The 27,912-nt window shown below is 34.0% G+C and overlaps 3 protein-coding genes and 1 non-coding gene across 4 annotated transcripts; 3 read left to right on the top strand and 1 right to left on the bottom strand.

Annotated features, from left to right (window-relative positions):
• Positions 1-1,704: 1,704 nt before the first annotated feature.
• LOC110991403 (multiple epidermal growth factor-like domains protein 8) lies at positions 1,705-22,137 on the top strand. The gene is made up of 22 exons (XM_022256746.2): positions 1,705-2,173; positions 2,257-2,448; positions 2,524-2,750; positions 3,015-3,206; positions 3,537-3,636; positions 4,314-4,753; positions 5,355-5,519; positions 6,130-6,266; positions 6,862-7,095; positions 8,216-8,352; positions 8,704-8,926; positions 9,464-10,002; positions 10,792-13,513; positions 13,921-14,352; positions 15,048-15,212; positions 15,599-16,203; positions 16,478-16,726; positions 17,067-17,344; positions 17,752-17,999; positions 18,536-19,191; positions 19,455-19,594; positions 19,940-22,137. Exons 1-22 carry the CDS (start codon positions 2,003-2,005, stop codon positions 20,046-20,048), a joined length of 8,361 nt encoding a protein of 2,786 aa, XP_022112438.2. The 5' UTR covers positions 1,705-2,002; the 3' UTR covers positions 20,049-22,137.
• Positions 22,138-22,147: 10 nt separating this feature from the next.
• On the bottom strand, positions 22,148-22,942 carry LOC123689857 (enhancer of yellow 2 transcription factor-like). Its single transcript, XM_045631562.1, has 2 exons — positions 22,717-22,942; positions 22,148-22,654 (listed from the first exon to the last, which is right to left on the bottom strand). The coding sequence occupies exons 1-2, from the start codon at positions 22,773-22,775 to the stop codon at positions 22,432-22,434; spliced, it is 282 nt and encodes a 93-aa protein (XP_045487518.1). The 5' UTR covers positions 22,776-22,942; the 3' UTR covers positions 22,148-22,431.
• A 491-nt stretch (positions 22,943-23,433) lies between these two features.
• LOC123689896 lies at positions 23,434-23,601 on the top strand. The gene has a single exon (XR_006750763.1). It is a non-coding gene; the product is annotated as a U4 spliceosomal RNA (small nuclear RNA).
• A 755-nt stretch (positions 23,602-24,356) lies between these two features.
• Positions 24,357-27,280, top strand: LOC110991411 (peptidyl-prolyl cis-trans isomerase, rhodopsin-specific isozyme). The gene is made up of 6 exons (XM_022256763.2): positions 24,357-24,635; positions 24,707-24,911; positions 25,273-25,392; positions 25,523-25,605; positions 25,962-26,101; positions 27,121-27,280. Exons 1-6 carry the CDS (start codon positions 24,576-24,578, stop codon positions 27,215-27,217), a joined length of 705 nt encoding a protein of 234 aa, XP_022112455.2. The 5' UTR covers positions 24,357-24,575; the 3' UTR covers positions 27,218-27,280.
• The last annotated feature ends 632 nt before the right edge of the window (positions 27,281-27,912 follow it).

Below are 27,912 nucleotides of genomic sequence, written 5' to 3'. Positions count from 1 at the left end.
ATACTATTAAAATTGTTTTTCAGGATCTATTACTCAAAAATGTAGTAAGATATCATAGATCTTTCTCGCTACGATCAATCTCAGAACATTTTCCATAACTTCGTCTGTGCAGTCCTTTTTTAAAAACTCGTGGTTTTACCAAGACTTTTACTAATTGGTCGAATAAAACATAAATGAGATTTGATGGGTTATTTACCAAATAAACTGAGTGATTTTTATTTAGAGTTGTCAGAACTTAAATAACACACCTATAAATTTACCACTGAGCTTAGGTGTTAGTGGGTTTTATTCGACACTCTAATATGTTTAGTGTTTCGGTCGAGAACATAGGTAGGTATATTAATATGGATTAACTCGGAAAAAGGGGTGAAAACAGCCTTTTGGCTATATCTCCTAAACTACCAATGTACAAAAAATTTAGTCTTTAAAAAAAACTGTTTGGCCCTCTAATTGTTACATTTCAATGGAGTAATGTACTCCACGTGAGGAACGGAAATTGGACGGCCATGAAAAATTAAATTTTTTAAGAACATAGTTACATAACAACTTAAAAAATTTAGAGTTGTGTAAAGCCTGTTTTTTTTGAAACATGAATCAAAATCAGATCTGATTTCAACACCCTTCAAACTATCTCTGTCTATCAAGTAGGATAGTGCTCGAAGCTAAATTGTGATCAAGTAAACCTCATATTTATAAAAATAACAGCAATATGTCTGAATATAATATAGAACCAGGCTTTACTATACATCACAGGTCTGACCTATTCGTACGGGTGCGTACTACGCCCCGCCACGCGCTTGAGTGCGACTGCCGAGTCAGCATTCAGGCCGATCGATACTCATCTCACAGCCTACTAGTCTTTTGTTCTTAGCTTTAGGACCTAATAAAACTAAGTATTACTTTGAATATGAGTAATTATACATAACATGAACGAACGAATTATCTTAATAAATAATTTCAGGCTAACTGTAACTATAAATAAATAAAAAAAATACAAACACAAAAAAATTAGGCCCGTGGTGTACCTATACTTAATTTTTTATGTTATGTTTCGTAAATGTATATCCTTAATCAATTTGTTCTACAACCTGTAGTATAAAAATATCAGCGTGTCTACCTTTAACCTTTTATTTGATAATATTGTTTTCTTACGTTGTTTATGAATATAGATGTCAAGCATACCACATCAGCTAGTACCATAGTTTCCTTTAAGAAATAACACTGCTTTTAAATTTTAGAAGCGACAATGAAAAAATATTTTGACGCGTTATAATATAAAAGCGTTAGCTCGCTGCAGGCGGAACATTATCCGTTTACATTAAAAAAACAAATTTATGTAGTAATATAAATTGTTGTCAGTGTTATTATCAGAAAATTGTTTGTTATAGTTTTCCCGCCAAATTCAGCATCTTACTTTTTGCTACAGTATTAATAGTAGGACGCGGATACAAGTCTTTCAGCCGAATGCCAGTCGTTAGTTAAATGTGGCCATAATAATTTTGTCAAACATCTGATCTGCATTATTTATCATTTTCATAACCATTTATTTGAAATTTGTATTATTCAGCTGGTTTTTTTAGTGTTCAGACTATTGCCTTCTATTATAAAGTATATACTAGTCTGTGGTGTAGTCTCAAAGTCAATGTCAGTAATTCAATTTACATATGTCGTCTGGTTAGATTTAATTGTCAAAATCACGTCAAAATACTGTGATGGCTCGATTGTTTGTTTTTGTGAAATTTTTATTAGAAAGTGCTAAGAAAGTGTAGAATAAGTTATATATTTATCTCATGAAACGCAATAAATTAAAAAAATATAATATTACTCGTATTAATAATTATTCAGTAAAAGATAACTTCATACTCGAGTGTAGTTGTTAGCCTTGAAGTAGATGTCAACTATATGAGTCTTGTTTATTTTACATTTTAGTAATATTAGTCGTAATTTCACGATTATATGGCTCTGATGTTTAACTTATGGTTTGCAAAAATTTCAAAGAGGCATGTTTTACCCACGAATTCGACAGAAAGGTGCATGTTTAGTAGTTCTATGTTGGACTTGTTTGGCAGTTCTGTGTGCCGCGTCCACAGGTCCTTGCGACAAGACTCGTAGAGTATTCACTGAGCCGAGCGGAATAATAACCGATGGCCCCAGCAACTCCAATTATACACAAGTTAGTAACCAATGTTTTGAACAAGTTTAGCACTTAATATAGCTGTAATATTTAACTAAATAACTACTGTTTTGTTTTACCAGGATTCTCATTGCGAATGGCTCATTAAGGCTGCCAATAAATCTCAATATATCACATTGAGTTTCATCCGCATGGGTACAGAATGTTCCTATGACTATGTATTTGTATATGATGGAGATTCGTTTGATGCTCCGCTACTTGGTAGCTTTAGTGGGAAAACTGAACCTCAAAATGTTACCGCATCTAGTGGTTATGTGAGTACCACATACATTTAGTATTCTGCAGTATGATTTAGAAGAATTTAAAATAATTAAGGTTTTACCTTGCAGATGTTAATATTATTGTACAGTGATACAAACTATGTCCTTGATGGATTTCGGGCTACTTATGCTATTCATAACTGTCCAAATAACTGTACTGGTAGAGGACTATGTATACCAAATAAATGCTTCTGTGTAGGGACATGGGGTGGTCCCGATTGTAGTATTGAGTTATGCCCCAATGGTTGCTCTGGAAATGGTCAGTGTAAAGGAGATAAATGTATTTGTAAGAAAGGGTATGTTTAAATTGCTATAGGTATTTTTTAATTTTTTACTTAAAAAGGTGTTGTATACATTTTATCTCTTGAATGTTAAAAAAAATTAATTATATTATATGTTAATGATGATTTATCTCATGCGTGACCTGATTTCATCACAATCATTTACTGAATATTATGAGGGCAATAATAACAATATTATTAAGTCATTGTTCTTCTCATAACAATAAAAAATGAGTACTTAATATAAAATTATATATTTTTTTGTTAATGTGTTTTTAGATATTCAGGTGAATCCTGTTCTCTTAAGAACAATGATAAAGATGGCCATAGTTGGCATTGGCTTTCAAGGACAGAGAGTGGAATGACGAAACGGGCAGCTCATAGCGCAGTATTTGTGAATCTCACAAACTCTCTATACGTGTTTGGAGGATATGATCTTAATAGGGTCTTAGGAGTATTAGAAGTGTACAAGTAAGTGCTATAAACATCAATCATTATCAATTTGAAAAAGATGATGATTATTAAAAACAAATAATATTTATTTTATTGATAATGATAGAGGATCAGTATGAGGACAATTACTATCCCATAATTTTTGTTTATTCAGTTGTAAAAAATTAAGGTTATGAATACCTATAGCTTAAGTAAGTTGTTGTATGAAATAGAATAACTGGAATTTTTATATTCAATTTTCAGCTTTAAAAATGATGAATGTTATAATTATACACCCATACAAAATTATATCTTGGAATCGATCCTTACAGCTATTTCCTGTATAATTAATATTGCATGAAATTGCAGATTTTCTACTAGTCAGTGGTATGATGAAAACGGAAAAGTTTTACGAAGATATCCTACAAATGAAGAAATAGATAAATCGTTATTGACCTTATTTACTAAGGTAATTTAGTTTATTTTTGAGAATAATTAACTGTTCACAATCATGAGTATTTTTTTAAAATAAATTATGTACAGTCAAAGCCATTCACGACGACATCGTTTAGTAAAACTACCGGTTGTATTGACCAAAATCAAAGGTCCCTTCTGAATTCTATAGTATTTGGTACTTAATAACATCGTCATCGACTTTACGACTATCGTTTTAACGACCAAATAAGAATAGTCCCTTCGATGTCGTTATAAAAGATTTTGACTGTATTTATATATCAGTCAAAATAACGATTATAAGTCTATATTCTTAACTTTCCTTGCACTTCACATTTTATGTCATTTGACCTTGTCAATATGTAAATTTAACCGAATATTACATAATAACTATGCATCGTATGAATATTTATATCACATGTTTTTGTTCAAATCTACATAATAAAATGGTTTGTCAATTTTTAAATATTCGTCCTTTTCATATAATTTCGTCTCATCTTGCGCGTTAAAATGTACTGTATACTGAGTTCAATGTTATACGACTCGTTTACCTTTTGCTAATTCTCAAGCGCCTTGAAAAAGTCATGGAAAATCAAATTCTATAAACATTAATATTAAAATGATACTAAATATCCAATCTATTGTGTTTAGGTCTTGAATTAATTTTTTGTCGTTATCATTCGACATTTTCAGGGTAACATAGACGGCAGCGTGCAAATAGGAAACCGGAGTTCATTATTTAATTTACTTCTAACATCATTCTCTCACAATGATAAGACGTCATTGCCTCTTATGTACACACACCCGCCCTTACCATACTCTGAAAGTTATTTACAGTTTACTGATAGACCAGAATTTATTAGTAAATTATCGAATAGTACTAAACCCGAGCCGAGGTATGGTCATTCGGCTTGTGCGTTTGGGAAAGGATTTATTTTGTACGGTGGAAAGCTTTCCGATGGTAGTTTGTCGTCTGAGTTATGGTACTATGATGCTGTTGACAATGTGTGGACATTACGAGCATTGAATTCTTCGTTTACGCCACCGGGTCTTACACGACATACATTAACCGCTGTTAAAGATGAATTGTATTTATTTGGAGGGAGTACCGTCGAAGGAGAGTTTTCTTCTAGGTAAGGCCTTTGTTTAATTTAATTTATTGCAAATGTTATGGCTATTATATTTATTAATGTTATTGTGTTAGCTTGATAAAGAGGCAACAAAACACAAGATCCTAATTTTTACTTGAAACAGACATGTTCACCTTGGATGACCTGGGATCATTATACGATGTTTGCATGAAACTTTAAATAAGCGCTATCAGGCTTTATATGATACCATGCCCAAGGTCATATCAAAGTCAAAAAGTTCTATATTCTTTCTCACTATTGTATTTGTCACACGATTCATCATTACAATTCAGAGATAGGATAATTTTGAGTTAAGAGAAAGTGAAATGCATTTCTTTCTTTCTTACCAACTTCGAAATAGTCAAACAAAAAAGTTGCTTAATATTTTATAATTCAAATTTACAAATTTGCATACGCAAATGTTAAATCATATGCACAACTGGACTATAAAGATGTAATTAAGTCGTAAAATACGTCAGTTGTATTATCATGTTCATATGAAATCGTTAGTGAGCTATTACCATCCCTTTTAATTCGTATTTAATTAAATTCGGCAATTTTTAATTGAGGCATTGATCATAGTTTATTTGAAAATTTATTGCAGTTTGTACAAAATAAAGATGGGCGAAGCTAGTAGTGAGTCATGGGAAAAAGTACAAGTGCGTGGGGGCAAAGAGTTAGATGTCCGAGTGGTCGCTCATACCACGGTATATCATGAGCCAACCAATTCTATCATTATATATGGAGGAGTTGTCGCCAGCGTTGCTAGGTGAGTTTTATTTTAAATAGGTACTGCAAAACTACTTTGAGGGTATTTCTTTAAATGAACTGATGAAACATGATATATTTATAATTTTACTAGCTGACCTGGCAAACTTCGTTTTGCCAAGTATATCATTTATAATAAAAAATAGGGGTTTATTGTAGAGAGGGGAAAAGTAGGGGTTGTATGTACTTTTTTATGGTTTATCATAATACAAATTTTACTTAAAATTAAAAAAAAAAGGAGTGGACTACCCTTAACATTTAGGGGGATGAAAAATAGATATTACCCGATTCTCAGACATACCCAATATACACACAAAATTTCATAAGAATCGGTCGAGCCGTTTCAGAGGAGTTTAACAACAAACACCGCGACACGAGAATTTTATAGATAAGACTAAAGATAAAAGCGGTTTATGTATGATATTTTTTTTATAATATCTTGTATAGCAGATACGTAGATATTATACTACTATTTTAGTACAGCCGCTTATACGATTCGTCGAAGTTTTACTCGTTAGAAATCATAGGATTTTCTTTCACTGTACAAGCACGTATTAATTGCAAAGTTGTATAGAAAGAATTGTAAATATTATCTTTGAAATTCGTTACAGATTCTCTAAGCTTTCAGACAGAATGTTTACTTTTGATTTGGATCACAAACATTGGAGTGAAATACACTATCCGCGCGCTCAGTTACGAGAAATTTATGTGCCTCGGGAAAGGGCATTTCATACTGCAACTGTTATTGGTGAGTGTCATAACGTTTTATAGTTTTGTTAAGTATTCTATACGAATATGAACTCGATTTAATGTTACATGTAAGCGAATCCTATACAAAAGCGAACTTAACTTCTGAAATCTTTAAGGCCTTGTCAGCAAGCCTTGTAACCAAAAAATCACAAGCAAAATATATTTATTGAATTATGTATTTAGGAGAACACGAATTTTAAGAATAATATTAATTAGGCACTACTTTTTCATGTATTTTTGCGCGTAATACAGTTGACCTAAGCTTAGTTTAAAAGATCTACGCTTATAGACGGGCAGACACCTATATGTAAGATTTAAATCCGGAATTAACGCTAAGTACTTGTAAGTCAAAAACTGTCATGTCACTTTGGTATGTCAAAAATGTATTGGATTTTGAGTCTCATTCTCAAGTGTCATTTTAAACTTTCCCTAAGTTTTCTAGTCTGGAGTCTATAGTCTTTCTACAAATGTTAAATTTGTTCATATATTATTAAAAAAAAAATCACTGTCTATTGATGAACCTGACAGTAGTTGTGTAATGTAAAAGATCTTAGTAAGATTGAAGCTATTTCAATAGAATATCTACTGTGTAGGTAACTATTTGGTGGTATTTGGAGGATATTCTCATCGTCACAATCGAGAGGAGATTTGTTATGATGGTCAGATGTATCTGTATCACCTGGGTTGCCATGCCTGGATACCACTAGAAGTTTTGGGAAAGACTCGCAAACAATATCCAAAGAAGCAGGGTGTTTTCGCTCATGCCGCAGCACTCAAGCCTCCATCCACTTTACTCATCGCTGGTGGTTATCACGGGAATGTTAATGGTGAGAATTTTACCTAAAAATGTATAGTAAGTATGGAGAAACTACTTATTAGATGACAGTAAAAAAATCAGTTTCACCCTTACCAATCTGTATAAAGTATTATTTTGCTGTCAATCGAACCTTGGACTATCGTCTACGTGAAGTACTAACGTTTAGTACATTACATGACAATTGTGTATAAAAAGATACTTATATACTTTATTTGTGTAAAATATTTCTGTGTTAATTAAACAATTAAATTTGACGTGTGTGTGTAAATATTTTTTCTTAGTGTTATTAATTAAATATTTAATCGCATAGCAACGAAATCTACGTAAATATTTTCTTACCTTGATAGCATTTGTTTTTTTGTAAATTAAAAGGCCATTCACCTCTTCATAGTAACCATTTAAAAATGGACCGATAAAAATACTAAGCAAACTGATTTACAGCAGTTTACTTAGTATTTTTATCTTGTCCTTACAGATTAATTATGGATGCATGTTTCCGTATTTTCCGCTACAATTTGCATATATTAGCATATAAAACGACTTTATAATTATTCTATTTGATAAACTTGATATTGCATTTAAAAACATCATTATATAGTGATGTCGTGTAGCTCACATTTTCCGGTACAGGAAAATTTCGGTTTATATAAACCGCTATATATAATACGCTACTTGGCGATTATATAGTAGTGACGAAGAGATTATTAGCACTTCTTTACCTTTACAGCTCTTCAAAAATTTGTAGTAATTCTAATTTAGAATATTTTTATAAATAATGTTAATAATTATTATAATTTGATCTGACCTGATTCGTGATACGATTACCATCAATTTGAAACAAATAAACGTGATTTTCACTAATTGAGGTTAATGGTGCGTTTCTTAGTAAAATCACAGTTATATGCATTTTACTAATATTCTAAAAAATATTGATTAATTGTTAACTGACACGGCAGAGTGATTGATCAGATCTGCGTGCAAATTTGCACAAAGTATATTTAATATATACATTTTATAAAGTTCTGTTTGCAGTTTAAAATACTAGATTCAAGTAAACTAAGGTTCCGGGTTTATTCAATTAAATTAAATTCTTTAACAAAGTCTTAACACATGATTTTTGTATATTTCAGGTGACCTGTTAGCGTACGTGCTACCAAGTTGGCACGCGGGTATCACCAATAAAGATCCCGAGTCCGCTTGTCCTCGACATCGGACTTCGCCAGAATGCCTCGCTGATCCAGAATGCGGCTGGTGTTCCGCTGATGAAGTGAGTTTTACATTTATAACAAATTCTATACAAACATATATAAAATAAATAATGATAATAGATATGTGTTTATTAATTAAAACAATACATTATAATGTGTTTGGGTAACCCTTTTAAGTAAGTTTATTGTTATTTTAGAAATTGCATCATAAACGCAGAAAACAATGTTTCAATTCAATCTTGAATATAATGATTGCGCCGGCACCTTTTATGTCGTGAAGCTCTTTTTCTTTATGTGTAAAATCTAATTGATACATAATCTTTGTTTAAAGATTGGGGTGAATTCAGTCCTGCGTCTTTTCCAGGGATAATTTTAAATCTATTTTCAATAACCCAAAAATGATTTTTCAGATCTGCTACGGCCGAACAATAGGTTCGAATTGTACAACAAATTTGCAGTCTATACGCTGTGGGGGTATTTGTCCCGCCCTCGGGGATTGTCAGTCTTGTCTCATTCACGGCCCACCTTTGCGAGCGAATAGTTCGAGAACACCATTGTTTTCAGTTAGCACCAAACTGGGGTTGTATCAGTGCAGTTGGTGCGTTCAAAATGCAAGATGTCATCATAAAGATGGTTTGTTTATACGTAATTTTCTATAGAGGCTATAAAATCTTTATACGATCATTTACACAGAAACACTGAAGTAACGCATCATTAATCTATGACTTAAATATGAATTTTTACCTTTAAAATTAATTAATAATCATTGTTTATTCCAATTAGATAACACATGTCCACTTTAGAGATATAAAGATAATTTTAGTACCAACATCAACAATAAATAAAAAAAATTAAACTGAAATATCTATAAAATAACAATATTAAAAGTACACACATATATAAATCTAAATCTATCTAAAAATAGTAAAAGTTTTATATAAATTAATGGAATATCATCAAAAAGACCCTTCTAGCATTTACATCTGATTCTGAATCTAATTTTTTGGCCATTGAATGTAATTCTTTGAGAAATAAAGTATCTTTGAACCAAACGATATGAATAAACAGTCTACGCGTACACGAACGCTCCCAGAGCCGACATACGTACGTACGTATATTAAACATCAAATGTAAGAAATACACAATCATAACATATTAAGTTTTTCACAGATAATTATGGTGTGTGCGGGGAAGACACGCCATCAGAAAACCCAGGCTGGTGGGGTAGCAGCGGAACCGAAGTAACAACTCCCGAGGAATGCAAAATTCAGGACAAAAGACCGGGCCTGACATTTCTAAGATACCAACAACCCGCGGATTGGAACCATCCAGATTCAGTGGCAGTTGTTAATGCGACCACTGTTGATTGGGTGGCAGGGGGAGGCAGCAATAACATCATCGCTGGTACAAGCGAAACCCGTCTTAAAGGTTGGCTGCACATACCCCAATACTGGAACGGAACTGGCGAAAGCCTACATGTTTGTGCTGGCCATGCGAATTTAACAGTGAAGCTGGGGGATAAAATAGAACACGTGGCAAATATCACCGCCTACCCTTTGGCCTGTTCTCCTGTGGATTGGCCCTTATTGTTGCCCGGAAGGTTGTTCGTCGACATGTACGCTAATGATTCCCTGCATACAGGCCTTTACCCGTCTCATTATCATGCCAAAATGGAGTTGCTTCATAATAAATCTCAAGAGAGTACAAAGGTGACTATTCGTTTTTTTATTCTACTAGGGTCGGTGCATAAAAAAACCCTCTGGGGGTTTTGAGGTCCCAGTGCTAAAATACCTTTTTGTTGTTGCCTACACTGTTACGTCTTATATTTCGACAGTAATCAGTTTGATACTTGTAATACAATGTAAATTAAATGGAATATAAAGTAAATAACAATTATTTATTAGTAATGTAGCGACAACTACAATCTGTGCTTCTAAATCACTGCGATGACGTCATACCATAGCGCATTTTAGCGCTAACGAATTTATTCGGGCGGGTAAGGGTATATACAACTTCTCGACCTTGCTGAGGGGCAGTCAGTGGTTAGACTCCCTTTAGCATTGGGAGCGTTCAAGTATTACGTAACTAATTTTGGGGGGAGGGGGGTTTTGGGATAAAACGTTACGATGCGGGGCGGGGATTGAATTATGCGTTATTGTTAATATTATTTTCGACTTTTCGATACTTTACACCACTAATATGGCAACTTTAAGGTGTAATAAGTCACTGGGTGGTTACGAAAAGTTTTACTATTTGGTACAGAAGAACGTTACGGCGCGTTACATGGGGGGGGGGGTCAAGGAGATCCAAAAATTGCGTGACGTAATACTTGAACGCTCCCATTCCTCCATAGTAGCAAATCCGCTACGCTCGTTATATTTACGTAAAGACTATTTATTATCGATCGATATTAATTTAGCTTTTGAAATGTACACAATAACTTTGGCGATGTATTATTAGTAGAGTTTGCTAAATGAATATAACAATGTTTTTTTCAGGTTTTTACGTTTGAATTCCTCGAACCTTATTCTGAAGGGAAATGCTCAAATTACGATAATTGCCTCCTTTGCCTTTCTGATGCCGCTTGTGGTTGGTGTGAGTTAACGAATCGATGCGAAATGAGGGACGTGGATGAAGAAACAACTTGTACCTCTGACAATGAATGGAGATATCTCACTTTGCAGCCCGCGGCGTGTCCGAACTGTTCCAACTATATTAGTTGTGAGCGATGTGTATCAGGGAATTACTGCGAATGGTGGGCAGACGAAGCCAGATGTGCCAGACGTGGCAGAGCGAGTGGAGCCATCGTGGATGCCTCAGAATGTCCTGCTCCTTGCCGAATGCGCCTAGACTGCGAACACTGCCTCGACGAACGGGGTCGCTGCGTTTGGTGCGAAGCCACAAGGCAGTGCTTTAGCTTCAGCGTATACACGAGCGAATACCAATTCGGCCTTTGTCGAGAATGGCTCGATCGCGCCTCTTTACCCACAGATGACGTCACCAAAAAATCTGGCCAGTGTAAATCCTGTCAAGCTCACGTGCAATGCGCCACGTGTCTCCGAAGTATGGGTTGTGGGTGGTGTCACTCATTTGAAAATCCTATCAACGGCGTTTGTACGGAAGGAGATTTTACCAGATCACACGTGGACTGCGCTTCGCTTCTAAACGTCACAACGACGGACGCGGGATGGGCGTATGCGCAATGTCCGGATGTCGACGAGTGTGGGCTGGGCCTTCACGATTGTCACGAAAACGCCGTATGCAATAACACACATGGCTCTTACACTTGCAAGTGCAAACAGGGTTATATAGGCGACGGTCGGAAGACTTGTCTGAGAACTTGCTACAACACCTGCGTCCACGGTTTTTGCCTCGGTGCACCACAATATACGTGTCAATGTGATTTAGGGTGGACGGGAGCCGATTGTTCGATAAATTGTGGTTGCCACAATCATTCTATGTGCAAAACTGGTGTCGGACGATGCGACGAATGCCAAGATTGGACGGAGGGTGAATTCTGTGAGTCTTGTAAACCTGGAAGTCACGGGAACGCCACCACCGGTCAGGGCTGTCGTCGATGCGATTGTAACGATCACGGAGACGAAACACGCGGTATATGCGATGTAACCACCGGTGAATGTATTTGCAAAGACAACACGGAAGGACAAAATTGTGAACATTGTAAACCCAAATTTTATGGAGACCCCAGACATGGAGGCAGATGTTATTACCAATGTGAGCCCAGAGGCATGTTAAAAGCCAACGAAACTGAAGGTATTGGATCGCACAAAACTGATCCTGACATCACAAGCATCGGGCCGACTAAAGAATGTCTATGGATTATATCAGCGGAGGACATAAAGGATGCCATTATTCAATTTACAGTCAATTCCACTACGCTAAATGTGCCATGTGACCAAAATGCAGTATATGTATACGATGGATTAGGAGGTGTACCCGATATGAGTAATAACCAACAGAGTCAGTTGCTGGGAGTGTTTTGCAATGGGGCTTCCTCGGGAGTGGTAGAAGCTCGCAGTGGGAACCTGACCATACATTATAAGCAAAGTCAGATCGATCAAGGTTTTGAAGGCGTCTATAAAGTGTTGGCCTGCGACGGTCATTGCACGTGGCCTCGAGATTGTACTAACGGGCATTGTGCGTGTCGGGAGGGTTTTGGAGGTTTCGACTGTAACATAGAAATCTGCCGCAACAATTGTAGTAGGCATCTTAATGGTGGAGTGTGCGATATGAACTACGGCCGTTGTCTATGTAATGAAGGATATGGTGGAGACGACTGCTCCTTAAAACTCGATAAAAGTCAACTGGTATTTACGGAGCTGTTCGATTCGGACTTTTTATCTGATGGGCTGGATCATTTAAGAAAAACTTTACCACGGTTCGGGCATAGTTTAGTCGCTGATAGACGAGGTTTGTGGATGTTCGGTGGATATTCATTGTCACACGGACCCCTGAACGATATAAGGTTCTATGACACCAAAAACAATACATGGATGCAAGTGACAGTCGAGGCTACACCGGATGCTAAAATGCCCGAGGGCCGCTATTTCCACGCTTCCGAAATTTATCATTCAAAACAGAATATCTATATTTATGGGGGATTAAGTTTGCAAGAAAAGAGTGGACAGAATAAGACGTTACGAGATTTTTGGCATTTTAGTTTGAAAGATCAGCGATGGAGTCATATCAAAAGTAAAGAAGATCAGCCCCCACCACTTGCAGGGCACACGTTAACGTTGCAGAAATATCAGGATTATGAGAGTTTAGTACTTGTTGGTGGGTTTTCTCTTGAACAAGGATTCATGCCAGATATGTGGGAATTCGACTTGGATAATAATAAGTGGATAAAGATTAACTGTGTTGGTTCCAAACCGGAGGGTATAATCGGGCATAGTACGGTCTACCACGCACCTTCCCAAAGCTTGTACATATTTGGAGGAATTTTGTATAGCTATAACGGAACTATGATTTCGAATAAGCTTTTCTCATTCCACTATCCCACTAAGACATGGAGTGAGTTACCAACATTTCCAGGACTTAATGTTTTTGAGAATCTACCTCGGCCTACGTTTTTGCATTCGGCCGTTACGACAAATGATTATATGATTGTTTTTGGAGGCAGAACAATACCGGACAAAAGATCAAATTCACTTATCGCATATGTGTACAGTTGTAACCAGTGGGTGAAACTCTCCAAAGGTTTGTTTTTTTTATATTTTATTTATTTATTAAATTACAAAAATACCAGGTTTTTTAAATTACAAAAAAATTGCTTAAAATTCAACAAAAAGTATTAGTTTACAGCATTAAAAAGCATCTTAAATAAACATTCTATAATCTATACTTCTATACAATATAATATTTAAATAGGAAAAATTTGTATGTAAGTATGTTTGTAACAAATTGGTTTTACAAGTATTGCACCGATTTAAAAATTCTTTCACCATTTGAATGCTACATTATGACTGAATAAGAAATAATATGCATATAAGTATTATGAAACATATTAAAATTCAAGAAAATTATTTAAAATATAGATGTCCAGCGCGAAGCCGGAACGGGCCGCTAGTAAAATATAATATTAAATGCAGCAAAACTCTTTCCAGGTCCCTCAGTGTTAGACCACCCTCCGCCCAGAACAATAGCTCATGCGATGGCAATTGACTTGGAAGAAAACGATTGGAACGTGTACATTGTTGGGGGATGGACAGGCAGTGCCAACTGTCAGGTGACCCGCATCACTCTACCCGAGGATCTGTGTTCCTTATGGAGTTCCAGCAAAATTGAGTGCAGAAGTCACATGGGTTGTAGTTTTTGCAGTACCGGGGAGTATACAAAGTGCTATTCTGTGGACAAACCAGGTTGCGAAGGGAGTGATAGAGTCTCAACGAACGCCGGAGCTGCCTGTGACCAAGAATTGGTGGCTAGAAGACCATGTGAGAACTTCACTACTTGTACCACTTGTTTGGCTGCCTGGCCTTTGTATCCTGAGGAAAAACCGGCTTGTCGCTGGTGTGAAACCTGTGCTGCCGGTGTAGGTAAGAATTGTCAAATGCCCTCATAGAGCCAAAGGCTATCTTCTCTGCATATAAGATATTTTCTGTTAGAATCAAACATTTTAAAATTTTACTTAGTTGGTTAGAATTTAAAACTGATTTCGCATATTTATGAAAATTTAACCTTTTCTGAATGGAAATAAAAACTGCTTTCAAGAAATGTCCTGAAACAGTGGGAAATCTTATCAATCTCTATATTTAGTAAAAAAAAATAGATCTCATAGCCTTCACAAACTCAAACTCAAAATAACTTTATTAATATCGGTAAACAAGTACACTAACAGGGAAGATTATAAATTTATTCTAAATCTACATTTACTACCGAGAAGAGAGAGAGAAGGGAAGAAACGCTCCGCTACTTTTTTTACTTGCTAAATTTTGAGATACAAATTGTTTGAACTGGAGAAAATCGATCCCAAGAATTAGGGTCATTTAAATATTCGTCAAATTTATAAACAGCATTATTGATTAATTTACTTAGAATTTATTCAGTGATAATTCTCTAATTTCTCTTGACTGTTTGTTATGTGAATACAATATCCTAGTACAATATACTTTTCAAGAAATTATTATTAATCAATAAATTAATTATTTATTAATTAATCATTATTAATTTATAAACAGGCAATACCGGGTCCCGAATTATATAATGAGTAATATTTTTCCATTTTGTACAGGAGAATGTGTACCTACGGACGAATCATGCACAAGTATGAAATGTAACGCCGGAACTACGTATATCAGTGAAGTTGATCAGTGCCCAGAATTAAGATGTGTAGCATCAGATTGCGAAAAATGTGTTTCTAATGTATGCTCATGGACAAGACTAGCAAATAGAGAAGGTTAGTATAAAGTTTGTAAATACATTGAAAATACATAAATAAATGTTTGATTTTATTCTTGTCATTCGTAAGTCATAGTAAGTTTAGGATAGAATTTATCGATTTATGTGATTTGAACTCGCTTTTATCGAATTTAACTTTTAATCATATGCTAGTAATTTATATCTTCTATTTTTGCACACGCGTTAGAAGTTATACTTCTTTGGCGTAACAAGATTAAAATCTTTTTAAAAATTAACCTAATCTAACCTAACTTGCTCATGATGCTCATGATGATCATCATGAGCAAATAAATAATTTAAACAAGTGTTGCTTATCTAAAATCCTTTTATTATCGTTTATTAAATACTTCCAAAAGTAGTATTCGTCTACATATTCTATTTCAGGTCAACTAACAAGAATCACGACCGACCCAACCGATCTTTACAACTGGACGTGCATACAAAACGAAGAGCAGGGCCGCACTACCATTCGTGTTGCGTCTTCAAAACTTGGCTTCTCATACTTTGGCTCAAACAGAGAGGAATGTCCCAGTCGATGCCATTTGTACGACGATTGTCAATCCTGTCTAAGTTCCGATGGGGCCGAAGGTGGATTCTCAGAGTGTCACTGGGCGACATATTTGGGCACTTGTATTTCACCAGCTTACCAGCCTTTGTATTGTGCGGGAGGGGTTTGTGGGCTAGTTCTGACAAAGGCCGATAAAAGCAAATGTCCAGCGCCGTGTGGGACATTCGACCAGTGTTCAGAATGTTTGCATCATTCTCATTGCGGTTGGTGTGCGGTGGAAGGTGCGAACGGCGAAGGCGTTTGTACCGAAGGATCCATCGAATCGCCCTTGGACTATTCAACTAGAACGACGTGTGCGGCCGTGTATGCCAATGCCCATGAAAGTAATAGCACAAATGATACATTTTCCTGGCACTATACAAGATGTCCGCCCGAGAATGAGTGTGAGAATAATCATCATCAGTGTAAAGCCGATTCTGAGGTGAGTGTTTTATTTTAATTGAATTAACTTATGTATTTATTATATAGTTACCAAAAATAGTTTACCAGTTTTATAAAATATTTTGAAAAAGTTTTTCTGTTAATATTTATTTTCAGATCGCTCCCGAATGGCTTTAGCTCTCGCTATAGGATTTAAATTTTGCTGTCATAAATAACAGTATTATTATAACTTCAATTATTTTTGTATTTGTATATATGTGAAAATAAATATAGGTTTTTTTATAATAATATTAAATTCAACACATTATTTGTAGGTGTGTCGTGACCTTCCAACGGGCTACGAGTGTCTGTGTGGCGAAGGTCACAAGCGCGTTGGTGGCGTGTGTGCGGCCGTCTGTTCGCAAGGATGTGTGCGTGGAGTGTGCGTACAGCCCGATGTTTGTAGATGTGACTTTGGCTATGTGGGCGCCAATTGTACTATACAATGCCAGTGCAATGGTCACTCGCATTGTGAAGGCCCGGATAAACTGGATAAGTGTATCGAGTGTTATAATAATACAATGGTGAGTTCATCCATTTTTGTGCTTTTTTACTCAGACGATTTTAACTTTATTCTAACTTAGCTTAAGCGTTTAAATTATTCTATTGAATGTTATATGGTCATAAAAAAGGAGTAGTAATTTCCCAAAAAAAATCTGGTCGACTTTTGCAATAAATAATTTACTGTGTACCTATAGATTATATTATAAGGCCTATCACTTGGCCTCTATTTAAAAGAACTATCTATCTGCCAACTACATGTTCTATAAAAAAAAAATATTTTAAAAATATGACTGTTAGTTTGAAAAGATTAGGACTGCCAAATTTTCCAAAATTACCAGAAAAACTTTTTGCACATTTCAGGGCAGCCAATGTGAGAAATGTAAGCCAAATTTCGTAGGCGATCCCACAGATAACGGCCAGTGTATTCCTTGTTCTGTGTTCTGCCATGGACATACAACGGTCTGTTCGAATGATGGAGATCTGTTAACCCGTGACGTAAGCTCGGACCTGGAGGATTACTATAGAGATACCAAAGCGAGATGTGTTCGATGTGCTAATAATACGGACGGACCGAGGTGTGAGAGGTGTATAGAAGGTTACTTTAGAGGTTCTGAGGACTTTAGAGATGCGTGTCGACCGTAAGTACATAACACTAAAAAATAATACAATTTTTGCAAAAGGTCTAAAATGGTGAAATGATTGGGCCAGAATAAAATTAGTTAATCAGTTACTCCTTCAAAATAAACAAAATCAGAATGAAGAATATAATAATAAATAAATTGTTGTTGTATTGTAAGTTTTTTCTATTTCTGAAACATCTAACACCACCTAATTTATTTAAAATTCTAATTAATAAAAAGCACACAAATTTTTGTCAAAATGATTTTTCGAAAAGAGCTCGAATAAGATCTTATGTATGTATAACTTCTGATTACGCAAATTATTATTAATTTGGTGGAATATAATGAGCACTTAACCCCATAGATATGCGCTGAACTAGACTTATATACTACTCTATATATTATATATTAATGTATATTTCCAGTTGCGAATGCCATGGCCACGGAGACACCTGTGACCCAGTGACTGGTGAGAAATGCAATTGTGGAAATAACACAGAGAGCGATGCGTCTTGTCAAACTTCAAGCTCCAGTAAAAACTCTGCGCAGGAGTGTTGGAGGTACCAATGCGTCAAATGTAAGGACCTTTATATGGGAGACCCGAGGAATGGACATCAGTGCTACAAAACCATTAATATTGAAAATAAGATATGCTTTGATGGAAAGTCGATTGGTGAGTTAATTTGATTTTTTTTTAATTTCTTGTCTTAAAATTGCGTTACATTTCGAATCTGCTTTCCAGTATGCAAATCTTCAATTGCTTTTAATAACTTAGTTTGCCGAATTTCAACTGAATGCTTTCGTTTGCCCTTTCAATAGATAGACTTTCCTATTAATTATCTTTAGCCTTTTAGCCATTAGCCCTTGTTAAAAGTAAATTAATTAATAAAGCTTTTTATAAAAGTGACGAATACTTAAATGATCCTAATCCTTGGGATTGATTTGCTCCAGTTCAAACAATTTGTATTAAAAACTTGGCGAAAAGAGTGGCGGAAAGTTTCTTGCCAGTTCTTCTTACCCGCTCTACGCCTTTGACTTGCGAACTGGTAGTAAATTTACAATTAATGTAACTTTTTGTTGTTCATAAGTGTACTTGTTTACCTAGATGAATAAAGATATTTTGATTTGATTTGATTTAAAGCTATTATTTATTATTTATTATTTTATATCTCATGCACATTCACTTACGAAAGTACTTTTTTTAAACAGATGAATGCAAAATCAAGCCACGTCCCTTATACCCAGGACAAACTGTATTCGTCGCAGTTAACCCCCGATATATGAATGTCGATATACGCGTCATCGTTGACGTCACTCAAGGATCTGTGGACCTTTATATGAGCCCTAACGACAGCTCCTACGTGGTCTCAGTTAATTCATCGACCGGCCAACACGCAGTGGAGTTAGATCCGAGCTATTACAAGCACGAGCCATTTCGAAAAATGCCATCTTTCGACGACCACATACCAAAAAAGAATAGAGTCACGTGGTACTATGATAAAATCGAATACGCCCTAGCTGATTATACGGCGAAGGATTTGGCAACATTCGTGACGGTTGACAAGAGGAATGTGCTATTGCGAGTGAGGAACCTCCGAAACCGACTTGTGTTGACCCTCCCACAAAATGTTCACGATTTGACCCATACGAAGTTCTATATAATAATTAGGGCGAGGAATACTGAAGAGGGCTCGGCGACGTTCGGTATCGCATTTTTCCGTCAGGATCAGCTCCATATTGATTTGTTTGTGTTCTTCTCGGTGTTTTTCTCGTGTTTCTTCTTGTTTTTGGCTGCGTGCGTTGTCGCGTGGAAAGCGAAGCAAGCCGCCGACGTTCGCAGAGCGCGAAGACGGCATGTTGTTGAGGTACGTAACTTTATTTAGTTGATGATTTAAATTTGGTGTAAATTGATTTTCTCCATCGCTTTGCGTAGTACTCATAAACTGATACTCTATTATTTAAATCTAAATACTCTTTTCCACTGCCATTATAACAATTTAGTTATTTATTACCGTAACTGACCTGTGGCAGCTGGGTCAGTTTATATAAAAAAAATATGTTTATCTAATAAATAAAATATCTATCTAAACGAAATATGTAGTATTTATCATGGTTTTACCTTTTGTAGATGCTACATATGGCAAAACGCCCTTTTGCGGGAGTTGTAGTGTTAGTATCGGGTGGTGGGAGGAGACGCGGGGAAGTCCAACCTGTTGCTATTGAACCGACAGCTGATGGTAGAGCAGCTGTCACATCCGTACTTGTAAGGTAAGATTAACACAATCTCTATGCAAATTTTAACTTTAATACCAAAATGAAAAGTATTTACAAATCTTAGATTTAAGAATTTTTTTAATTATGAATTTAAGAAACTGGTTACGATCAGCGCAAAATATAATTTAAAATGAAGCCTCAGTCATAAATGTTGCATTGTTGCACTTACAGTTTATATAATAGTCTTTCAAGTAAAATACGTTTTTCCTAGGATCACAGTTTTCGGCTTTCACGTTGTGTGACCAACCTCTTGGCCTGTCTAGTGCTTGCAATTTGATTAGTTTGTCTTTTTCATAGAAATGTCTTAAATTTGATTATTAAGATTTTAATTTTATACAGGCTACCGGGCGGGTCCCGAGCCCCAGTACGCTTGGCTTTGGCGTCCGCGCTCGTACTTGTAACGCGCGCGCCCGCACCACGCCAACGCCCACGACGGCCGCTCACATAATCAGTTTCAACTTCGGAGCACAGAACATCTACTTCCCTTTTAACTTCAAACTGCAAAATATTTATTTATGAAAACAGCTAAAAAAACATTTGGGAACTTATCAGTTCGTAACAAAATAAGATGTACCTCTATGTTTCTTGTGGTCCAGACCATCATTCCGTTACCAAATCGCCATATCAACCCACAAAGTTCTTGACGGGCTTATAAATCTTTGTGCTTTGCTGTATAAATTATTTTGGTGTTTAGAAAATTTTTAAATTGTTTGTTGTTTATATTTAGACAAATCGCTGGAATTTATGTACAATTTTGAAACTTTTTAATTAGGTGTGCTGCTAATAAAGGTAAGTATACAACAGTTTACTTTAGGGATACCGAAATCGTACACTGATTGATTTTTTATGTCTCATAGTGTAACTATTATTTAAATAATATATGTATACAAAATTATCATATCAACAAATCCCATGAAAAGAGCCAAAGGAATCAAATAATTGCGCGATAGGGTTGTGAATAGCCAATAGTAGCCAATACTGTTGAGTTGTTTATTTCGAAATTTTATTATGCCATGTTGGAATACATTATTATTATCTTATGGCTTGTTATTACTACATACATATATATTTAGAAACTAAATAATTTTAAATATTTGTAGGTGTGTTATTTTATGATTTTAGTGAATCTCTTTGGTGTATATTTCTAGATGCAGTGGTTTTCTTTCTAAATATGAGAAAATATTGTTAAGCTTCTATCCCAAACAAGCAGTACATATTTATGTGTCTATTTAGATCATTCATCACTTAATAATAAGGTACTTTGTTTGGTTAAACTATCTTGGAATGGAATTTATTAGTGAGCACATTTTATTGCTTTGAAATTCTAATTCTCTAAACCTGAACATATTTTAATAAATGGAATGATGACCACTTACATAAAATTTGTTAAATTAAGTTCTTCAATAATATTTTAGTTTAGCCAGTAATCATTGAGCACATAATGTTTTAATTTAAAAAGAATATATTTGATTGTATGTTATAACACTAATATTTTTTCAAAAGCTTCTAAAGCATAAAGAAATTTAATATTCTCAGCAGCATAACATGGGAAACAGTATTGAATATATGAAATTTAAATTGCTCAGAATGTAATTGGCAGTATTGAATAAATGAATTAAGAATAAATTAGATTAAATCAGATATTTTTAAGAGAAATAAAACTATTAGATGTAAAGTAAGAGAGTACTGATATTATTTGTAGTAAGCTGTTTGTGATCAGAATTATGAATACCTAATGGTACCTTCAAGTCCATGAAACATTCCAATTGTATATAAAAAAAACTTTACATTTCTTATACAAATTAACCTAATTGGCAGGCAAATAAAGCTTTAAGTCTTATATATTATATAAGAAATCTATTTGCTCATTTCTATTGTGTTTTACAAGTATTTCAAAGGCTGCTTCTCTTATTAATGATATTTTTATTTTATATGATGAGTAAGTTTTTATTTATTTGCCGTTCTTGAGTTGTTTTATGTACAAAATGATATTATTTGTGTTTTTAGATTTTACACTTCAAGTACAATAATTTAAAGATCTTTTATATTTGTTTATATTAGCTACATATTTTAGATCTGAATGTAAACATTGTTTTTGCATGAAATGTGACTTTTAAGATCTACTCAAATAATACTTGCTCAAATGTAATCAATCAATTTATTTTCATATTTTTTTTTATGAAAGCTGATTTTTGTACAGGAGCAGTGCAATATGAATTAGGTGAAATCTTTTAATGGAGTTAAGTAAAGTACCTTCAATATGATTTCATACATTATTAGTTCATCAATAGAATTATCCACATTTATGGTACTTTTCTTACAATCCATTCCAAAGGTTCCATTAAGAAAAATGTAAATACATGTATTAAGAATATTTGCCATAAAATATTTAGTCGGAATATTAACCTTTCTCAATAACATGTCCATGACAACAGCAGTCGTGACATTCAGGTAAATATGATATATTAGCAGTATTAAATATGTAAGCAATATGTATTTTTGGTTAAAATGTTTATAAATAAAATATACTGTTGGTTGGAAAGTGAGTTTTATTTAAATATACTTAAAATTAAATATAATAATGTCCAATTACATAAGTCCTTAAAATTATTAAAATATATTCCTTAAAATTCCAATAGTGTCCAATTACATAAGTCTATAGTAGGCTACAATGAAAGATGTTATGGAATTATTAAATTGAATCATTTTTAAGTAAGTAATTATTGTTTCTCCGAGTTGAACCAGATGAGAACCAAAACTATAAATGTATTTAAACAATACTATGGTTAATACAGCTCGAAATGGTTGAGTTATGATTACAATTAAATTGTTTACTGATCTTTCTGGGTAAGTAAATGTGTTTTGATTTTCTGTAATAGCTCTTTTTTAACAGTATCCGGCACAATTGCTCTAGCCCGAGGTGTAACTCTTGAAACCAACGTATCAAACGTTATGTTGTTTGTATCATTTTCTTTGACTACATCTCGACAAAGCATTCGAACTTGATCCCTCCAACCACATTCAATTAGCCTCTTCCGTAGTAATTCCTTAAATCTACAAGAAATATATTGTCAATAAATTTCATATCATAAGATGAATAAACAAATAATTTATACCTTTCGCGATCACCACTAAGAATTAAGCGCTGATGAGCAATAGTATTGTTTACAGTCATTTTTAAAAAACTTTAAACTAAGCACTTCAGTAATTTCTATTACAACAACGTTTAAATTATTTAACTAAAAGAAAAACTAGAAAGATGAAATTAATTTGATATCTTTACTAATAAGTAAGAAAGCAAAATTGTTGTTAGGTTTGTTATTCCATAGAAATCCAAAATAGTCATCTGTCAAAGTGATACAGTGCTGCCAGATGGTCTTGGCATATAGGAGTTAGGACTGTGATAAAATATCGGAATATCGATATTTATTACGTATACTTTTTTGGACGATATACCGATATTTAGATATTGAAATATGGACACAATATGGATATTTATAAGTTCATTTTTTATTCAACTATCTCAACCCAATCTGTACTTCATTTACCCTGTATTATGTTTTTCTTCCTTTAGTTTATTTATAATATATAATAATATTATACTAATACGAAATCTTACGTTGTAAAAAAAATACTGTAATCTGATACCCTAAGAGCGGGTAGTAACCAAAATCAGTAATCGTAGATTTGAAGTAAGTACATAATAATCTTTGAATAAAAAAAGTGGTGGCCCTTCATTATAGTTTCAATGGTAAACTAACTTAAAAGTTAAAACACAAAACAACTGTTAATATATATAAATATATTATATATAATAATATAATAACTGTGATAACTTTGCGCAGTGGCAATAACGTAACCAATGAGGTTTTTCCGAGGTGCGATTCTTGCTAGTTGAAAAATATAATGATGCTCTAGTATTGCCAACTGTAACAGGTTGCTCCCCCGGCGACCAGCTTTTTTTACGTTAAAGTTTAGAAGTTTCAATTAATATATGTATGGGACACATAAATTCGACAACTTGGCCAGTAACAGTGATAAACAATATAAAACAAACATAGAGTATGCTAAACATTAAAATTACAAGACATTTCGTCACATACAAAAATATGGCAAAGCATAAAACTAAATGACGAAAATTTTTAGAAAATAAAAAGGAACTAGATATTATAAGAAAAAAATTGGTCCAAGAGAAGGCAAAAGGAAGAGCGTCAATTAAAAATATATTGTAAAGATAAGTTGGGCAAAAATATACTGGTCTATATCCGAAGACCAAAGAAAGCAACCAATTAACTTTGTCGGAGAAATATATCGATATGAACATCGTCACAAGCGGGCTTAGTGGGCGTGATGTGGGTAAAGTACGAGTACAAACGACAAGAATAATTATCGTACAGTATCTAATTTAGATTGAATCCTTTTAACGTTATAAATAACACTTTTAGGTGGAATTATAACAAGGGTCCAAGGCACGCGCAAGGCAAGGCAAGGCAAGAGAGAGACACTCTTAACCATAATGAACTCAACCACAAATCACATAGACCCAACTCAGTCCAACGTCTCATTACCACAATGATATATTGAATACTCAGAGCTACCCTGCGTAATGCGTTCCCTGAACGCACAGTTCAAAGTCAAGATGGCGCCTCGATCCCACTCGAGGCATTTGTTGGATCTGATTGGATCAATGCTCTAAACCAGTCGACTAGGTAAAATAAGAAATCAGCAACTACCAGGTACCTTCGCTAAGAATTTTTTCTGCTGCTGACAGTTCCACTCTAGTAGCTAACAGACACTTAAAAGTAACTTATGGAATGATTTAAAAAAATTGAAACAAATAATACCGCTTTCACTCCATACCTACTTAGCACTTGTTGTGATTCACACTTTAATCCAATTTTAATACGCTCGGTAACTAGTAGCATTTCTTCGGGAAAATACAAGAGTCGTATTTGTACTTTTAAATTTTATAAAGATGAATATCCGCTCTAGAATTTCTCACGTTCTCTTTTTGAATTTATTTGTGACGATCTATGTATGATAAATATATTTGTGCTTTTGGCTATATATTTTCTATTAGTGTAATTATTGTTGAAAAATTTTTAGGCACGTCAATTCAGAGTTACAGATCAAGTATTTTTTGATATTGAAAATGAAGATAAACCCATTGGTAGAATCGTCGTTGGATTGTTTGGTGATTTAGCGCCAAAAGCAGTGAATAACTTTAAAATTCTTGCGACAAAAGGCATAAAAGGAAAATCGTACAAGGGCACTAGTTTTAATCGAATTATTAAAAGATTTATGATTCAAGGTAAGAATTTCTTAAAGGTATTCTGCATTCTAATATATTGTGTGTTTGTTTTTAATTTTGTGTTATAACGGTAGCTTATTAACATACATGTATATACAGCATTTCTAGGATGGTTTGGGTTCGTTCTTATATATTCACCAATATCGTACCAAAAACATGCAATGCACAGATTTCAAATGTCCAAATACAGAGCTGAAGAAATGGGATTACGATATCTTTCTTTCTTCTTATGGGTTTCGGATTTTTTACGCTTTAGTAAAAACAAAAAAAAATTAAAGCCATAATTCATTCATACTACGTGAATATATAAGTAATTAACCTTGAATGTTGTATTTTCTATTAAGTAATTGAAACTTTGTAGGTGGTGATGTTGTGTCTGATGATGGTAGTGGTTCAATAAGTATTTACGGAGAAGTTTTTGATGATGAAAATCTAGATACACAACACACCAACGCAGGTTTTGTATCTATGGCTAATAAAGGTAAGAGGGTTATTTTATTACACAATTGCAAATTGATCTACGCATATTGCCAATTTGTGCAATTTTTTACGTGAATTTAAACCATACCTTACGTTCCGATTTAAAATCATAATATACTTTGAACTTTTAGGTAAAAATACAAACGGTTGTCAATTCATTATAACCGTTAAAGGTACACCTTGGCTTGACGGCTTACATACAGTTGTTGGAAAAGTTAGTATAATATATTATGTCTTAAATAGATTAAAACAGTGGATGGATATGCTCACTGTAAAGAGAATGGGAGAAGAGGTTGGAAAGTCTCAATCTTGCGAGGCGATCTTTTATAAACTGAAAGCAGGTTTTCTTGCAAGTTTGCCGTTGTCTTTAGTTGTGTAGACATTGCTTTTGGGTTTGTCCACCACATATGACCAAGTAACGTGTAGAATCGAGACTTACTTAGCTTTATCTTTTTTTTCTATTTCTTCAAGTATGTGTAACAATACGTATCACGATTTTCGCTTATTTACTACGCTTTTTTAATATTATTACTACATTTATTTTAATATTCTCTTTTCTTTAATATCCAGGTCGTTGAAGGTCAAAATATCGTTCATGTGATAGAACATACACCCACGGATGTTGATGATCGTCCAATGAAGCGTGTGTTTATAGCAAATTGTGGCGTGTTACAGACCGATCCATTCTACATCTCTGATGATCCATACGAGTGAGTAATATTGAAGTATTTTATTTAATTTTCATGCATTTGCTGAGATTTAGAGATTATTTAGGTCACCGGCCCGCGGGCCGAGCCCGGCCCGCTGTAAGATATGATTTGACCCGCAAGATATTTTGAAAATCCCAATCCGAAAAATATTACATGAGATACTTATACGGGCGATGCATCAAAATATTTATTGCTTATCAATTATTCTAAACTAGTTAATTCGTGTATTTTCGTTTATCTTCGTTTATTTTCGTGTATTTTCGTGTATCTTTGTTTATTTTCGTTTATCTTCGTTTATTATCGTTTCTATTCGTGTTTTTTCGTTTATCTTCTTTTATTTTCGTTTATTTTCGTTTATATTCGTGTTTTTTCGTTTATTTTCGTGTATTTTCGTTTATCTTCGTGTATCTTCGTTTATTTTCGTTTATTTTCGTGTATTTTCGTTTGTCTCCGTGTATTTTCGTTTATCTTCACCTATTTTCGTTTATCTTCGTGTAGTTTCGCTTATCTTCGTTTATTTTCGTTTATCTACGTGTATTTTTGTTTATCTCCGTTTATTTTCGTGAATCGGCTAACTAAGAATAGATACATATCTAAAGTGGAACTTTCATATATGACACATAATTACCTAAATCACTTATAGGCAGATTTTGGTCAATGTAAAGTATTCCGCAATCCACCTATCTCAGAAATTCGATATTCGCTTTTCTTATCCGTCTCAAAGAGTGCTTCGCCCGAAAATTGCACAGTAAAAGATATTTTGGCCAACCAGAGATGCTCTTGGCTTCGTAAATTTAAGATTGATGTAATTTTATGTATAAAAACTTTATTCCTTAGTTTGCTGCCATGCTTTCGTTTGTTTTTTTTTATTTTTTAACCCTTTACGATGTTTCAAAAAATGCTTCGCCGGTCAGGCACGATTTTTGGTGTTTTCTGTACTGTTAGTTTATTTATAATGCTTAAACATCCTCTACGTAACGAAAAATAATTATATCAAAATAAATTGTCTTTTATTTCAGCTTGTGGGGATGGATCAAGGCCTCTGCTGTGCCACTTACGATGTCATTTTCGATTCTCGGCTTCTTTCATTGGATGATATCAAAAATAGATTTCTGAAATATTAATTTTACCAAAATATTTTTTTTTGGTTGGAAGTCGATAAAAAAGTTATTTTTTTGTTTATTTAAATTAATTTAGTTCTTAATGTTTAAGCTATTAAATCTTATATCTTTAAAAGAGCAATTCTTGTAATTTTTCAATAATTGGAAATCTCAGGATCGGCTCCAACGATTTTCATGAAATTTAGTATACAGAGGGTTTCGGGAGCGATAAATCGATCTAGCTAGGAATAAATGATGGAAAATAACAAAAAGGTGGTGTTTGAGTAGTCCCAATTTAAACTGAAAAATGACTCTTCTTAACATCTGTCGGCGAATAATAATACTATTTTTTGTTTAAATTGCTTTAACGACACAACAACACTAAAGCAATTCAGCATATATATTCTATACTGTTCATATTTCATCATTTTATTAGTATGTAATTCGTACTTAAATATAATTTCCCAAAAACACAATTTATAAAAAAATATAATATTATATTAAGTTACAAAGGTGCATATACGCAATACAATTTATATGCTGTGAAAATTATATACCATACCATAAACAGAGATCACCTAATAATGTTTAGAAAAATAATTTCAGTAGTATATATACAAAGACTAAAGTTATAAATAAAAAACCAACGAGGTGTTTTTGTTATTTTATTTTAATACTTAAGTTAAATTATTTACATTACTTAAATTTAAA

Source organism: Pieris rapae, chromosome 16, assembly GCF_905147795.1.
Source record: "Pieris rapae chromosome 16, ilPieRapa1.1, whole genome shotgun sequence".
Lineage (NCBI taxonomy): Eukaryota > Metazoa > Arthropoda > Insecta > Lepidoptera > Pieridae > Pieris > Pieris rapae.
The sequence above is the reverse complement of the archived record's forward strand: the minus strand, read 5'-3'. Positions and strand labels throughout refer to the sequence as shown.

Coding starts and splice junctions, on each gene's coding strand:
- LOC110991403 (XM_022256746.2), top strand. CDS start 2,003: ATGTTTTACCCACGAATTCGACAGAAAGGTGCATGTTTAGTAGTTCTA. Junction 14,353..15,047: donor AACCTGTGCTGCCGGTGTAG/GTAAGAATTGTC, acceptor CATTTTGTACAG/GAGAATGTGTACCTACGGAC. Junction 19,595..19,939: donor GTCACATCCGTACTTGTAAG/GTAAGATTAACA, acceptor AATTTTATACAG/GCTACCGGGCGGGTCCCGAG.
- LOC123689857 (XM_045631562.1), bottom strand. CDS start 22,775: ATGACTGTAAACAATACTATTGCTCATCAGCGCTTAATTCTTAGTGGT. Junction 22,655..22,716: donor CTTAGTGGTGATCGCGAAAG/GTATAAATTATT, acceptor TATTTCTTGTAG/ATTTAAGGAATTACTACGGA.
- LOC110991411 (XM_022256763.2), top strand. CDS start 24,576: ATGAATATCCGCTCTAGAATTTCTCACGTTCTCTTTTTGAATTTATTT. Junction 24,912..25,272: donor TAAAAGATTTATGATTCAAG/GTAAGAATTTCT, acceptor GAAACTTTGTAG/GTGGTGATGTTGTGTCTGAT. Junction 25,606..25,961: donor TACATACAGTTGTTGGAAAA/GTTAGTATAATA, acceptor TTTAATATCCAG/GTCGTTGAAGGTCAAAATAT.